This window comes from Drosophila kikkawai, chromosome X (assembly GCF_030179895.1).
Source record: "Drosophila kikkawai strain 14028-0561.14 chromosome X, DkikHiC1v2, whole genome shotgun sequence".
NCBI classification, from domain to species: domain Eukaryota; kingdom Metazoa; phylum Arthropoda; class Insecta; order Diptera; family Drosophilidae; genus Drosophila; species Drosophila kikkawai.
Window position 1 is genome coordinate 14417878 of NC_091733.1, and position 16183 is coordinate 14434060.

The window sequence follows — 16183 nt, forward strand, 5'->3', positions numbered from 1 at the left end:
GTCTCCTCTTTTGCTCTCTCTCTCTCTCTGCTGTCTCTGTTGCCAAAGTGGCCAAATGGAGCCGCACATTTCAGCCGTCAGAGAGCCGGCTTTCAGTTATGCGTGAATCTTTCACAAGACCAAGTGACATTTTGCGGGCCGTTTAGTTGTCGCGTTTTTAATTTGAAAAACCTCAGCTTAAGTTTTTGTTTATTGTTTATTGTTTATCGTTTGTTTGTGCTTTTTTTTTTTGTTTTTGTGTGCGGTGTCTGTGCTGGTTTATTTGCATTTTGAAATTGTTAATGAACTCAATTATATATTTGGGCGCTCAAGAGTGTGGTTTTGTGTGTAAAAAAAGTTCGCATTGCAATTAAGTTTGGCAAGCGGCATCTTGATTTTATAAATCTGAGGTGAGTTACAGTGGTCTCTATATATATACTACAAATTAAAAGTTGTAGAAATAAAGTTAAAAAGGAAGAAAACCTTAAGTCAAGGTATTGGACCCATCAAAAACCCATAATAACTTAATAATTTATACACTTTATTGAGTTAGCACTGTTTTTATATACGTTGAGTTGCTAAAAAGTAAAAAATGGGGGAAGAGGGCCCAAAGTCCCAGCTGCCAATGTGTGCCAAACAAAAGACTTAGGCAACGAACTTGCTAACTGGGCTAAGCCTCAACTCAAAATACTGGCCATAGGTCAGGTCTATCCCAAAACAACTTTACGGAGGGGGGAATAGGGGAAAGTGGGGAATGATTAGCTACCGAAATTTGGCAACCGAGCAAAGAAGACACGAATGCGTTAATTGCTTCATAAATCAATTAACAAAAGCCAAAATCACTTAACAATTATCGTATATGTTTGGCAGTCCGTTGAATAGGGAGAGTTTTATTATTTTATTATTCTGCCAATAAAGGTTTTGAAGGTTTTTAATAACTGAAATTTAATTTTAAGCAATTAACAAGTAAATAAAAATATTACAATGTTAATAAGAAGTTGGAAAGTATTTTTAAAAAATTTATTAAGTTAGTACAACATATAAATAATTAAGGAAAAATACAAGGGAATTAAATAAGAGTGCTATTTAAGCTTTTCAGTAATATATTTCGTATTTCTAAGGAAATTATATTTATTTTATACGCATTCTCTTAGATTTCCCTTTCAAAGACAATGCCACTTTTCTGGAATTTTCGGGGTTAACTACCTGGTAACCCATTGATGTATAGCTCGAAGCTGACCCCTTGAAGATGGACAGAGTCAAAATCAGAGTCAGAGCTAAAAAACCAACTAAAAAAAAGAAAAAAAAAAAGCATGCAAGACTGGCCTGGCCTGGCCCGAAGAAACCGGTAACGGTCTCAAGGTCGCCCATCAGTGGCGATGGCTCAAGCCAGATAAGCTTCAGGCCAAAACGCAGCCCAGCAGCCGTCAACGCTCTGGGCCATAACCCATAAGCCACAACAAAGCGGCGATGAGAGCTGCGGCCAAATCGAAAATATCAACAGACAGAAAAAAATATACAGAAAAATAGCCGCAATAAAACTGAAAACTGAAAACAGAAAGCGAAAGTAAATGCCATGAAAGTGGAGCAGCGCGAGCTGGACGCGTTGAAGGCAAACCGGCGAGGGGGCGTCTTTACAGTCAGAGAGATATATATATATACACATACACATACATATGTTATGTGCAGGTGTCATATCAAAGTCGGTCAATAAGTTTATTGACCAGACCAGGCCGCAGCGTTCATTTTCGTAATGAAATGCTTCTCCTTATGCAAATCGATTGGTGCAATCCCGAGAAATCTTATCAAAATTGCCCCTATATATGAAACAATGCCCCCCTTTTTGGGCCTCCGCTTATTATGTAAATCCCATGAAATTTCCAAGTTTATGTTTCAATTATGAGCATTGGATTCCGTATCGGAACATCTGGTATTATTACAATTTTCACACATTTAAATGGGGAAACCATGAATGAACGTTTACTGTTTGGAGGGATTTTTACAAGATTTTGAGGGGAGATTGCACAAGCTTCTTTAAAAGTGATTTCCAATTTGCGGCTCATTTAACAACACTAAGTTCTGCACGGCCATTAGGCAAGCTAATCGAATCCAAAATGCCTTTCAAAAAGCTCACCAAAAATTGATATTATTGGTGGGGCGACCTTCGTCGGCAGCCGGCGGCGAGATTTATTAATACTATAATTACTATAATGGCTGAGAGTAAACAAATAAACGCCACCTGACATCTGAATTCGAGTCGGAATAAGAATTACAATTAGAATTAGAATTAAGTTAAGAATCAGAAACGAATCACTTTGGCCAGGTCAAGAGAATGGCCCACTGGCAACGCCTTTTCCAATTAAATTCGCCTCGGCGATTGGGCACAAAACAAAATAAAATAACTTTTGATGTAAAGAATTGGCTTACAAGCGAGCTAAGTTCAAGCGAAATTAGTTTTTATTTTTGTATTTTTTTCGATTAAGCTTAAGCGTTTCTGAGCTAATTAGGAGATCATGTGGAATTTTCATGGCTCATTGGAGAATTTAAGACTTTAGTTAAGTTTTAAGCATTAAATAATAGCAAGGAGAAGGAAAGGATAATGGGGAAATAGTTAAGAAAGAGAAAGGATATTTTTAAAAATAATTTAGGAGATTTTTCAGACAAACAACAGTAAGAAAATGTTATCTTTTCTTCTTTAAAATATTGAAAGTATTGTTTTTATCTTATAAATACAATTTTTAATCTTCTTTTACTGTTTTTAAATTCACCATTTTTTATACACTATTTCATTGGATTTTCCCCCCTACTTTTCCTGGGTTTTCCTTTCGCAACACTTCCTCGGGGTTCAAAAGCCAAACGCATTCGCCTAGTAAAAGACTTGCGTAAAGCCATCAACAGTTCATTAGAGTCCCATTGCAGGCGGTTTTCGGATATATAAATATAATTATACATATATATATATGTGGTACATGTGGCAAATGGAATCGAGTGGCTGATGATGGCCTGTTCTCCGCCAGGTTAACGAGCCTCTTTGGCCGCCTAACGAAGCGCCCCCAATGAAAGCCGGGTTATGTTAATGGTTATGGCCTGTAATTTTTAAATCGTAAAGTTACTCGAACCCGGAGTTAGTTGGACCTGTTTTGTTGTTGTTGTTATTTTCCTGCGTGCACTTAGTGCCCAGTCATTGTGGCCAGAACAGCGATGAGCAGGTGACATTAATGCCGCGAACCGAAGCCAGCAAGCGCATAATGCATAATGACAACCAAGTTGTGTAAGTCGGTTGGGCAATGCCAAATTATGCCCCAACATATGGCAGAAAAAGGGTACAAGTTAACCGAAAACTTTGCATTTTCAAGTACTTTAAAAGCCTCTAAATCAGTAATCAGTTTTTTTTTTTGCAGTGGAATAATATCTATACCCTCCCCAGAGCAAGTGCCACTAGATGTAAAGTAACTTACCCCCTGACATTTTGCCTTACAAAAACCAGAGACCAAATGAAGCTCAAAGCGCGACTGTAACCAAAACTGGAAACCTTAACTGGAAACGCAATGAAGATCTAGTCAAAAACAAGCCAGCGCTCACCTGGGGTTCAGGGGGTCAGATCGCTGGGCAAGGATTTGGGGCGCTTTTGGGGTCTTGGCCAGCATGTAAGGCATGTTTCTGCGAGATTGCCTTCGATAAAATGAACATAGAGAAAAACAGAGACAAAGTGCAGGTCTTTTGGCTGTCTGTTTTTTCTGTTTTTCAGTTTTTCACTTGATTTTTTCTTTAGTTTTTACTGTCATAAACATTATGACACGCGTTCGCCAAGCTGATGGACAGATTGACTGCCTGAGTGACTGACTGATTGAGGGGCTGGCCAGCAATTATGGCGTTCTAATTGAGGCGCCGCAGCCTCCGAGCGACTGCAATTGAATTTTCATGGATAATTTGCTAATTGAGCTGCCAAATTAGGCAGAACAGCAACTGGCTAAGTCTTAAAAAATAAAAAAAAAAATAAATCTTGAACATAATATGCAATCAGCAAAACAAGATATGTACTTTTAGTAAAAAAAAATAAAAGAAATAATAAATATTGCCTAAAAGCTACCTTGTTTATTAGCCGATTTTATTCAACTTTTTAGAAAATAGTTTGATGCTGAGATCTTGATTAAGAATATAAATTAAACAAAGCAAAAGACCTAAGAAAAGGTTGCTAGAAACATGTTGTAAAGTCAGAAACATGTTGAGCAACAAATAATATCCAAAGAATCTTTATTGCCTAAAAACTCTTTTTGTTTTTAACCGATTTTATTCAACTTTTTAGAAAACAGTTAGATGAAAAGATCTTGATTAAGAATATATATACTTTATACTTTTTCTGCCTTTTTCATTCATTCTCTGTTGACCTGTAAAGGGTTTAAAAAATATAACTAACTTAATCTAACAAAAAATTAGTTAGTAAGTAAGAAATTATAATTTAATTAATTAATTATTTAATTTTTAAGCCTTGGCTGAGGCCTTTATTCCTCAGTTAACCAACTCAAGGGCTTCCCTGAGACACATTTAATTTTCTGAAAATTGAAAGTTGAAAGAGGCACTCGGCATGAACTGGACACAGGTTCTGCGATCTGCCAGACATCGCCCAACCTTGTGACCCACAAAAAACTGAGACAGTTAAGCCTGCACTTTGCGTTTTGGATTTTGGTTTTGTCTTTGCCATTTTGCGGTTGCTGAAATGTTGTACATTTTATTTTATTTTTTTGTAACTAATTTAGCTTTAACTGGGCCATAAAATGTTGCACAAAAATCAAGAGAAAATAAAAAAAAAAAAAAAACAAAAATACCAGTGGGACAAGGTGCGCTGTTCATTAAGGATTATGTTATGTTTCGGTCCCGTTTTGCAGCCGCTTGACCTTGGCCGAGGCGTTGATTTTATACCGCAACATTGATAAGCAAATTGCCCCGATTTATCTTATTTTTGTGTCAATCAGCGAGGTGGGCTAAACGGGTTAAGTGGTGGCCAGGGGTTAAGTAGAAAGGCGTCGAGTCACAACTGGACTGAGAGTGGCAGTGAAGGGCTGGGATCAACAGGTTAATTTCTATAAAAAAGAAAGGGATCATCACTGAAAACTGAAATAAATTATAAAAATGCATTTTTAGCAAATTTAAACCTCAATTTAAATTAACTTTTCAATTGTAATTGCTTAGCAAACAGTTGTAAATTGCTAAATAAATCATGCAAACTTAATAAACTTGCTAAAATCGAGTCCAAGATGATCTCATTCTGTTCGAAGCCATTTTAATCCAATTTAAATCTCAAAATTGACTTGGATTCGATGGAAATTGCAGGCGATTATTTAGTTAATTTTTGCGAATTCAGAACTTGGTATGCCGAATTGAATAATTACCACATATCGAATCGAATCAGATTGGATCGGATCGGATCGGATCGGATCAGAGCAGCTTGGAGTGCAACTGCAATTCTAGTTATTAAATTTCTGAATTCGATACGCGCACTTTGACTTCGGTTGTCCGAAGGCGAGCGACTTGATTAAATTTTCCTTACTTCGGGCTCTTTATTTCGCCTCTTGACTTGTTATTCTGCTTGTTGTACTGGTGCATAAATACGTATAATTTATGCTGATTATTAATCAGAGAAAAAGCATTAACATGGGTTTTTACATAGGCATTTGTTGGACTTAAGTTGGCTGCGGTTCTAAATGCTAAATTCCAAGTCAATGTTAGGGTCAAGGATGGCGGCTTAACTGGTCTCTGGAGGCGTTGAGCAATTTGTTCTTTATTTAAATAATTTATTTATTTTAATAGGGGTTTTAGTTGAGGAATATTTTATTATTAAATGAGAAAAAATAAACATTTGTGTATATAAAATAATAATTATATTAAACTATACTGGAGGTTTTTCATATACAGCTTTAGGATCAACTTTAGATTTTTTTAAATTAAATAATAAATTATAGAAATACTGGAGCGATTTCCTACATTTTTTAGACCCCACTGTACCTTTTTCCCCGGAAAACCTATTGAGTTCCTTTCGCTTAAGAGAATAATATGTTAATTTTTTGGTAAATGGTCTGCCAACCCTTATATAAGCACTCCAGAGTCTCACTCGGACGACGAAAAAGTGCTTGAGAATGCACATTGCGCATACGCCGCGTATGACCGACTTTATCGGTGTGTTGAGCCTGTGTGTGTGCCTTAATTGAAAGCCAAAGAGTACAAATTAAAAGCGCATTGCAGAAACACCATTAACGAGTAAGAAAAAAACAAAAAAACAAAAAAAAAAGAAGCAGAAACAACAAAATGACTTAACATCTCTGACAGCAGCGGCGGGTTTTGCACTTTATTGAGCACTTTCCGTTGGCATTTTGGCTCAAAAACGAGTTTCCCCTTAGCAGCGCAGTAGGCGCCACGCTCCACTCGCTGCCACCGACAGCGTTAGCATCGGCAGCAACGTAACCACTCAAAGAAATCCCCCGAATCCAAGCGATCCACCGAATCCACGAATTCGGACGGCAATAAAATTCAATTTGCGGCGGACTCGTGAATGCAAGGCGTCGACAGCGACGCCGGCGGAGGCATCGACGGCGACGCCAAAAAGCTCTGCGCATGTGTAACCGATTTTTTGGCCACTGCTAAATCATTGAAGTAACTTTCGTCCGCAGTCATTTGCTTAAAGTTAGTGAACGTGCTAGTATCGCGTATCTGGCGGCGGCTCCCAGACCTTTTAAAACTTCGATCCACTTGCACCGTTTTTGTTCCCCGTTTTGCTGTTTGCTCGAGCTTAAAGTTTGTGTTTTGGTTTTAAAGAAAATGAAAAATAAATAGAGAATTTGATTTGATTTGGAGTTTCACGCATAGTTTTCCTTTGCCTTTCCTTTGCAGAGTATCCATCCATCCCCAAGTCATGATGATGAAGTGTTCCAAGAGCCGCGTCCTATTGCTGCTGGCCCTTCTATCGGCCTCGTTGACGCTATCGCTAGGCGCCCCAGCCCCCCAGCAGGTCAATGTGGAGCTGGAGTCTGCCCTGCAGGACAGCAGTGAGCCGGATCTGAATCCCATCAATGCCGAGGTAAAGTCCCCAAAAAAACGGTTAACCAGGAGAAAGAGAGAGACCCAAAAGTCCAACTAGGAAGTCCCGGGGGAAAACTTGATTGTCTGCCCGCCAAGTCTGTGGCCCCTTCACTTGTGCCAGCAGCAGCTGCTAATTTTGCAGTTAAGCCTGGCTTTTGGCCATTTGGTGCATTGAACCGACTTCTGGCCATATGCAAATCTGGGTATAAGCTCTGGCTAAATCGATTTCAAGTCGAACGGCAGACGACCTTGGTGGCGACAAAACTTGTTAACGACCTACGTTAACATTTCAAAACCAATTCAAGAGCCAAAAACCGAAAACCAAAAAACCGAAAGCCAAGCCAACGCCTCGGTCTCAGAGAGAGATGGAGAGAGAGAGAGAGAGAGAGAGAGAGGGAGTCTCATCACTTGTCTTATTCGCACAAATTGTGAAACATTTCCGCGCCTCCAACAGTTGGTTAATACATATATTTATTTCTGGCCCCCGTCTTCGTGTTTATTGATCCAACACACTTTGTAGTGGAAAGCTAATTGAGCGGGGGAAATGGGGGATTGGGGGAAATTGAGCATTGAGAAAATTATTTTTGAAATTTAGTAAGGGAAAACCAATCATGAAAGATGGTTCGAAAAACAAAGTGCTATATGAAACATACATAATTTCCCCCTTTACTTCCTGGCAGTTGGAAATTTTCCTAACCATTTTACAAGTTTTACCCCCAAGTCCCAAGACCCTTCCCTTTGCCACTCGTTCAACTCCTCAACAACTGACCTGATTTTGCTCTATATAAACCATAGCTCACGTTTTTTGTTTGTCACTTCAACGGCCCAAAAACAAAAGGCGAAAATGCAAAAGGTATAACGTATCGCGTAATGTGTTTAGCGTTTTGTTAAACTAATAAATCGCCGTGTTGGGCAATCTCAAAAAAAGATCTCGAAAACCCTCTCGAGTGGGGGGAGAATGGCAGAACAATGAGCCAAAAATTGCCGAGTTACCCTCGCCCGAATGAGTTGCATAATTTAAGAGATATTAGTTGTGATCAAAATCTGTGGGTTGAAGGTAAATCTTGGTTAAACGTTTTGTCTTTACCTTGTCTTTTGTCTGTTTTTTTGTTGGCTAGATTACTTATCGGGGCTGAAGGGGAATTATTATTGAAATAGCTATCTATTAGGTTCTTTATATATATATTTGAGAGTGTAAAATAGTCCAAGAAATATTTAAAAAATATTTACAAAGATCCCTTAAAAGAAGCTCTTAAACCAAGTAAACATCTTAATTTCCTCTTTTTTAAACACAGTAAAGATAGACGCACTTTTACTTAGATTTTTCCACAAGATAATTACTACTTAAATAGCTCACTTTTCTCACTCAAAAGCTCCTTGCAAGTCCTCTGTTTTTTCCCTTGATTTCCCTCTTAGAAAGCTACATGAGTCATAGACTAAACCCCGCCAGTGCAGTTTCCCAGCCCTCAAACTATGCGTTTTGGTTGGAAATGAGTGAATTTTGGACGCTGACACCGAGGTGCATACATATGGCTTGCTTTCGGGTCTGGCCAAAATGCCGAGGTGAATTTTAAGTGTCCAAGCGTCCAAGCAGTGATCGCTATAATTTATATATTTATTTATATCGGTTAGGCTATAGACTGGGGCTTAGAATGAGCGAAGGTCCCCGTGTCGGCACAAGTGTTATAATTACTTATGTGCGAGTGTTTTTTTCTTCGGTCAGCCCCGAAAATTGGGTCAAGTCTAACTGGCCCCGAGTGTCGAGTGCCTTTTTTTGATCGTTTACCAAGTCTTTGGCGGCAATTAAACTTGAAGTCCAAGTCGAAGTCGAAGTTGAAGTCGCAGTCGAAGTCGAAGTCGAAGTCAAAGTCTCAGTTGCAGTCTCAGGTGTAATTAGGGAAAGAATCCAATCGATTGGCAATTAGGCAAGATTAGAGACATGACTGGAAAGAATAAGTAACATATAGATACTTGGAGATTGAAAGGAGTCTGTGAGTTAATAATAAGGTGTGTGATGTGTGGTGACCCCCGTATTTTCCACTTCGATTTCCCTTTTCCAGGAGGTGTTAGTTGGCCAAGAGCGCAACAAAAGAAAACTGCCCGATGCCACGTTCGAGGCCAAGAACGCCGTGCTCGGCTTCGTCTTTGGCGTGAGTAGAATCGAGAATATATATATAATCAGTCGCAGATCAAAATATATATTAAATTCAGAAAATCGACAACTTCCTGGACACCAAGACGCGGGTAATCGAGCAGCTGGACCGCGCCAACATCGAGAAGAACAAGCAGTGGGACATCAAGTCGCCGGTGCCCATCAAGGACTTCCAGACTTTGATCACTGCCGTCGTCTCGCCAAAGATCCGTTCGCTGGGCAACATTGCCAACGATCTCACCACCGGCGTGCTCACCACCATCACTGCTTTTAGTGGCTCCTCCTCCGGAAATGGCAATCCCAACGCTGGACTGGGCAATGTGGTGTCCAAGTTCCTTGGCTTCTCGGGACCGATCCTGCAGGGCTCCTCGGGCGGAACCGGCGGCCTGGCCGGCGTCACGACACCCGCTCCCGACTCGGATGAGGCGGGCTATTAGGGGCTACTATTAACTATAGGCTACCAGGGATGCTGTGCAGGGATGCAGGGATCCAAGCGAGACAAGCGAAGGCCAACAACACACAAATGAGAGCTACTTCCGGCTGGAGCCTGTAATTTATCGTTGACCTCCTCCTCCTCCTACTCCTCTTCCATCTATCCATCCATCGGAGTCCTTGTTGAGCTCCCCCAAAAACCCTCGATCCCAAACCTTTTTTTGTTACACCCTAGTTAAGTATCATGTTTGTAAATATTCGGCATATATAGAAATATAAATATACAAGACCACAACAACAACAACAACAACACGATGAAAAAAAAAGAAGAAAAAAACGAATAAATCCGAAAATGGAAAGAAAAAAAACCACTCCACACCTGGTTTTATTAATGGCCTTGCCCTTGAAGTGGTGTCTTGGGACCTTGGATCTTTGGGTTCTCTCTTTCTCACTCTCTGTCTCTCTGCTCATCTCTGGCCATCTCTGATTACTCACCCGACTTGTGTATCTATTTATCCAGCAGAGCCACGGCCCCAGGCGTCGGAGGGCAGGGGGCAAGGATCTGAGTGATGCCGCCGAAATCCAGAGCGATGCCTCCCTGGAGCTGCCCTCGGAGCTGCTCAACAAATCCTTGCTGACGGTGACCAATATCTCCAAGTCGCTGTCCCGCTTGATTCTGGTAAGTCTACAAGTTGGATATATTTTTTTGATATTTTAAAATTTACCTTTGCCGGCAACCTTTCACTACCAGAACTCTGCCCGCCGCTACTCCCGCTTTGTGCTCTTCTTTAAGCCCGTTTTTGGTGATGCTTTGGTGGTCAAGGGCTCTGAGGATCCCACCACAACCACCACAGTTCGCACCACCACGACCACCGAAGAGGCGGCCGACAAGCTCAACGAGATCTAATTTGAATTTTATAATTTGCTATTATACTTTATTTTTGTTTCTAAACCTCACTTTTATTGTTTTATAACCAAATGGGTGTCTTTGTTGCTATGAAATACATATACAAATATTTATTTACGAATCACCACGTGGTCGCACCATCATGCGAACTATTTTCAGGGAACCCTTGGGTCCGTCCAGGAAGCCGCGCCACAGGATACCCTTGTAGCCATCCAAATCCCGCTCCAGAGTGCGTTGATACACGCCAAAGGGATTGCTGTGTGTTTATAGAGTATTCAGAGATCTCAGTCTGTAGTTCTTGGATTTAGAGAGACACCCACCTGAGGTTGCAGCTGCTGCCATACCAAAAGGCTCCCGACTGCACTGCCGCACAGTTCTCCTCGCTCTCGTCGTTGTCTTTGTCCTGGGTGCTGAACTTCTTACCGGTGTGCGGGCGCAGGCCATCGGCTGCATCGCCCTGATACTTGCCCAGGACATTCAGCCGGTACTGCTCCGACTCGCTGCCGATGCTGAAGTGGTCGTAGAGCGCGTAACGCAGCTCCTGCTTGCGGTTTTGGAGCTGGACCAGCAGCTCATAGTTGTCGCTGCTGGTGATCTCGTGCAGCTTGTCCAGACCGATGAAGAACTCGCCTGTGAGGGGGCCAAAGCCGATCTTGTAGTCTGCCCAATTGCGATTGAAGGCCTCGTTGCCGTTGTTGCGATTCACCACCAAAGTCCAGCCGCCGTCGCGCACTTTCTGGTCGCAGAACACGAAGAAGGGTTCGGCATTCTGGCGGGGTCGGATACGGACTACGCCATGCTGCTGCTTCATGCAGTTCTCCGGCGTACCGGTGGCAGGAGCGGGAATGCCGGGGCCCAGCAGCTGGGGCTGTACATCCAAGCTGGCGGAAGGTCTGTGGATTATTATTTGGGAATCAAAGCACCAAGAGGAATTTTGATGTTTTTTGTTTCTATAGTTTTCATAGGAAAGATCAGGTGAAGTATAAGATATATACTCTCCTTACATAGAAAGTTGTATTTCAAATCGGTTTATCAAATTCCCCTTAGAGCTTTCTGGTTATCTTTTTTTGTACTCACAAGCGGGAGCCCAGGGTGGGCGAAGCCAGTGCCACCACTGGCGGACCCCCTGTCCTCCTAAGATCCGCCAATTGCTCCTGCAGGCTGCCAATCTGCTCCTTGACACTGGCTATTTCCTTGTTTAGAGTCTGAATCCGAGTGGAGAGGCCACTCACAGTGGGTACAGGACAGCTGATGGAGCTCTAGAAGGATTATATATTTTTGATTATTTATATATCTCAAGCACTCTTCTCTCACTGCTATGGTGAATCCCCTTCGACTTTTGTACCTTCCCTGAAACCGGTTTTCCCTTTAAGATATACACTTGCAACTCACGGCATTTTCCAGGGACGGAGGCACCATCAGACCGCCGCCCAGGTCCGTTTGCGTGGTGGATAGACAGGCCATGGCCATGACCAAGGCGTCCAGCTGCAGCATCTGCGACATATTGGCAACAGACTAAGTAACTGACTAAGCTAAGCTAAGCTAACTAGCTGCCGTTCGGAGGCGCAGTGCGAACGCGAATGAGAACGCCACTGACTGCCAAAGGTCAGTCGGGGGATTAGTTTTTCCACGTTGGATTGTTCATCGCATGAAAAACAAGTATGCTAAGCGGAATATAACAAGTGTTGAGCAGTGCTTTCTCAGGCAGTGATGAGGCAACGAGGAAAAGCTACAATTTTCCAAGATTTTTGTACTAAAAATGTGTGTAAAAGTATTATAGAAAAAGGATTTTAATTAAGGTTAAATACATTATTAATAAAAATATGGCATAATTCGTTACTTTACCTGTAAATTATCTATGATCATTGTGATCGCTTCACTTAACTCATTTTTTAGCATCTCTGACCATCGAGCAGCTAGTTATTGATAGGCCCGGGAGCTGACTTACTTAGTCAGTTGCCCCGACGAGCAGTTGCAGCCGCGTTGCTGTCGTTAGCACAGATTGCTTCTGGAATCGATTTATATATATATAGGAATCGCCTTGGAACTACACCTGGCTAGGCATGGCTCTGGAGACGCTCGTCACGGCCTTGGCCTGCCTCAGCACCGCCACGATGAACTCCACGGAAAAGCCACTTTCTGTGATAATGAGAAATTCAGCGGAACCCTTTCTGATGGCTGAGAATGTGGGTGAGGCCACTTAAAACAAGAAAAATGGTTTTTAATTGTGTAATTATTTTTCCAAGGATTCTGGAAGTTGTCCTGCGAGCACATTGGGAGCCCTGACAGCCCGGTAAGTGGAAAGACAGTCTAAATTGAAGGATAAGTTTAATTATAGAGCAACTTTTTAGTATTCAATTCATGACCGATGAGTTGCAAAATCTAAGGAAGGAACTGAACGAGCTGCAGGACTTGGTTGAGGAGTTCAAAACGCAGCCCAGTGATGGGTATCCCCTGGAGGCCAGAATGTAAGCGTTGGCTTTATACCAGAAAATTGAAAAACTCTATTTAAATGCTTTCCCCACAGACTCCGCCCATTTCCTGGCCTCCAGAACCTGCCACCGGCTGCGCCCGTCGACGACATACCCCGGAGTTGCCACGACGAGAAGCATGGCCAGGTGAGAATCAGGATAGCCCAGGACATGGATCCCTTCTTCGTCAGCTGTGACCAGAAGGAGCGCGACGGTGGCTGGCTGGTGATTGCCTACAGGTACGATGGTAGCGAGGACTTTAACCGCGACTGGGAGACCTACAAGGCTGGCTTTGGGTCCTTGAATACGGAGTTCTTCATTGGCCTGGAAAAGCTGCATCGCCTGACCAACAGTGAGCACCACGAGCTGCTGGTAATCATGCGCAACAAGAAGGGGGAGGAGCGCTTTGCCATCTACGATCACTTTAGCATTGGCAGCGAGTCGGAGAAGTATCTCCTGTATGTGCTGGGGACCTACAAGGGCGATGCCGGAGACTCGTTGCGCTACCATGCCGGCAAGAAGTTCACCACCTTTGACCAGGACAATGACGACAATGGTCAGAACTGTGCCAGGACCCATGCAGGAGCCTGGTGGTACGGCCGGGAGTGTGTACAGAGGTGAGTGAAGGACACCCTGATAGTTGGCTTTAATAATGAAAGCCCCTCTTTCCTTCCAGCAACCTCTTTGGCACCTTTCAGTCCAAGTATGGCCACGAGATAGGCTTCTTCAAGGGCATCCTGTGGAAGCCGTTCCTGACGGGGCCAAACGGATCCCTCAGCTATGTCCGCATGCTCATTCGGCCAATCAAGAAGGCCACTCCATAATTATATCAAAGACTTGCAATAAACATCAACTATTTAGTTCGTAGAGCGAGAATGTGTGGGGAGCATTTCTCTCTGGCTGACTGATTGCAAACGGGTTTTAATTATTGCAATTATTTTATATATATATTTCGCATTAAGCGATGTTTAATTAATTGGCAAACAATACACACTGGGGGCACACTTGGGGGAAAATAATGCTGCTCATTAATGGCATATTATCATGAGAGAATTCAGTCTGCTCATTTGCATACAAAGCGTTCTGTTGGGGGCGAAAAAGGGGTGGTGGTGGCTTTTGCGGTGGCAGCTTTGCTAAGCAACTGAAATTGTTTTCTCTAAAAATAAATACACAAACTAGGGACGAAGAGAGCGAGAGCGAGAACGAGGCTTTCCATATGCATTTGCCAATGCTAATGATATCGAACGGTTCCGTCCGCAAGGCGTATACGTAATGCCCAGCAGAGCGAGGGGGACACGGGACGTATGCGTAATGCGACTGTCATTGGCACCTAGAGAGACCGGTAAGCGTGGGCTTGCTCCTTTTTGCAAGATATACGAGTGGAAGAAAACTTTGACAGGCAGCGGAATAAATTTCATAAATTTCATACGCAGCAATTGAATGTGGAAGGAAGGAAGGCAGGTGGAGAAAATAAGCTCCTGTGCAATTGTGTGCCAAATTCAATAAATAACAAGTGAGACTTGAGCGGCATTAAATGCCCTTATTAAGGGGATATTTTTGATAGCAAGCCACTCGTTTTTATTAATTAGATATTATAATTTTCTATATGTTCGCTTAGTCATAAATTCTTAAGAGTTGAGATCAAATGTTACCCAGATTTTCTATTCAGTTTATAAAATATGCAGAAATATGTAGAATATTTTCCAAGAAATTTCCAATAATAAGTATTATTTTATAGTTCAGAGAAACTTAAACCAAACCCGCTTTGTTAACAAACATACCCGCTCACACTCAGTTCCTCTTGTACCCCGGCTCATTGGCGGACATGATAGTAAATAAATTTGGCCCAAACTTTTTGACAGAGTCTGAAAATATTAAACAAAGCACACGATTCCCGCAAAAACTCGGCTGACAATGAAATGTTGGCCCCAAATGCTGGGTGTTGGAGCTACTTCATCAAGTTGCGCCACCTCAACTTCAACTTCCACTTGTTTTGGCCTTTGTTTCGATTGTGTTCCTTTCTTTATTTTTGTCTTGTTTTTTTTTTTTTTTTTTTGTGTTCTTTGAATTTTCATAAAACTTTTGCTCGTTTGCCGCTAATAAATTATTTTTTGGAGAAAAAGTTGGCTCTGGCAAGCGGCGAGCTGCTCTAAGCTGTCCGCAGAAGGGACATTTCTCTGGGGAAGGACTTCGATACCGATTCCGCAAACTGCATATTGTCCTGGATTTTGGGACATTACAATTCTCGTTTGCTTCGCGCTTGCTTGTTATTCCTGTGTGTGCGCTTTGTTCATAAATAATTTGCGCCACAACTCAATTTCATGAGCGTAAATCACTGTGTGTGGTCACTGTTCACCCCTGACTGTCTCTTTCTATTGTTTCTCTCTCTCTCTCTCTCACTCTCACTCTGTCTATCTCTCTTCCTTACGAGTAATTCCAGACTTTTCCGACTTGTGTCGGCTTTATTCCACGTTGTTTTCCTTGCCGGCCATTTACCATACAATTCCTTATTTATGTCCCGGCCAGCGAAAGTTTTTCTCTTTCTTGACCCTCCCCCCGGGGGGCCAGACTTCTCTCCTTTGATGGAAGGACACACAGGACTGTTCTGTGACTTTGTTGTCTTATATGTGTGGCGCTGGGAGGGGTGTTAAATCAACACAAAGTTGCCACAAACTTTTCAATTGGCTTGACAAATATAAAGAAATTTACAATATCGCTGGACAAGGACAATAGACTTGCCAGGACAATCAAAATTCGGCATTATAAATGTCCTTCTGTCATTATACAAGTGATTTTTCTTCTTTAGATGATGTAAGAAGGAATTTGAAGTCGTCTTTTTGGTAGAAAACTTGTAGGAAAGTATTTATATACATTTTAAAATTAAAAAAAAAAACTCTTCAAAACCTCTTAAAAATACTTGAAAAATATTTCCTTAAGCCTCCATAAATTCCACATTATTCAAATAAAATAATAACCTTGAGTAGGTAACAATTACACTTGTGACTCCATGATTTATCAGTCATTAAATAAGGAATTCCGTGAGGAAATCCAACAATCCCTGGCAACCCAAGAGGGAAATCGTCACTTGATCGTCCTTTGGGTAAAGTTTTCTCGACTCTTCCGGTGGCTGAGTGTATGCAACAACACTCTTTAATGCCCTGATACACA

General features: G+C 41.9%; 3 protein-coding genes across 8 annotated transcripts; 2 read left to right on the forward strand and 1 right to left on the reverse strand.

Annotated features, from left to right (window-relative positions):
- The first annotated feature begins 327 nt into the window (after positions 1–327).
- LOC108080032 (uncharacterized) lies at positions 328–10544 on the forward strand. 5 transcript variants are annotated; one of them, XM_017174609.3, is made up of 4 exons: positions 328–389; positions 6865–7051; positions 9114–9203; positions 9265–9939. In XM_017174609.3, exons 2-4 carry the CDS (start codon positions 6887–6889, stop codon positions 9640–9642), a joined length of 633 nt encoding a protein of 210 aa, XP_017030098.1. In that variant the 5' UTR covers positions 328–389; positions 6865–6886; the 3' UTR covers positions 9643–9939. The 5 variants fall into 5 exon arrangements, with proteins under 5 accessions (XP_017030098.1, XP_070144281.1, XP_070144282.1 ...); XM_070288180.1 differs by lacking the exons at positions 328–389; positions 9114–9203; positions 9265–9939 and adding exons at positions 6661–6768; positions 10158–10316; positions 10389–10544; XM_070288181.1 differs by lacking the exons at positions 328–389; positions 9114–9203; positions 9265–9939 and adding exons at positions 6661–6768; positions 10161–10316; positions 10389–10544.
- Positions 10545–12140, reverse strand: LOC108080031 (microfibril-associated glycoprotein 4). 2 transcript variants are annotated; one of them, XM_017174606.3, is made up of 4 exons: positions 11937–12140; positions 11622–11803; positions 10865–11437; positions 10545–10800 (listed from the first exon to the last, which is right to left on the reverse strand). In XM_017174606.3, exons 1-4 carry the CDS (start codon positions 12045–12047, stop codon positions 10659–10661), a joined length of 1008 nt encoding a protein of 335 aa, XP_017030095.1. In that variant the 5' UTR covers positions 12048–12140; the 3' UTR covers positions 10545–10658. The 2 variants fall into 2 exon arrangements, with proteins under 2 accessions (XP_017030095.1, XP_017030096.1); XM_017174607.3 differs by having other exon boundaries at positions 10865–11425; positions 11937–12139.
- A 347-nt stretch (positions 12141–12487) lies between these two features.
- Positions 12488–13891, forward strand: LOC108080038 (fibrinogen-like protein A). Its single transcript, XM_017174615.3, has 5 exons — positions 12488–12730; positions 12791–12837; positions 12896–13012; positions 13072–13632; positions 13692–13891. Exons 1-5 carry the CDS (start codon positions 12608–12610, stop codon positions 13837–13839), a joined length of 996 nt encoding a protein of 331 aa, XP_017030104.1. The 5' UTR covers positions 12488–12607; the 3' UTR covers positions 13840–13891.
- Positions 13892–16183: the final 2292 nt, after the last annotated feature.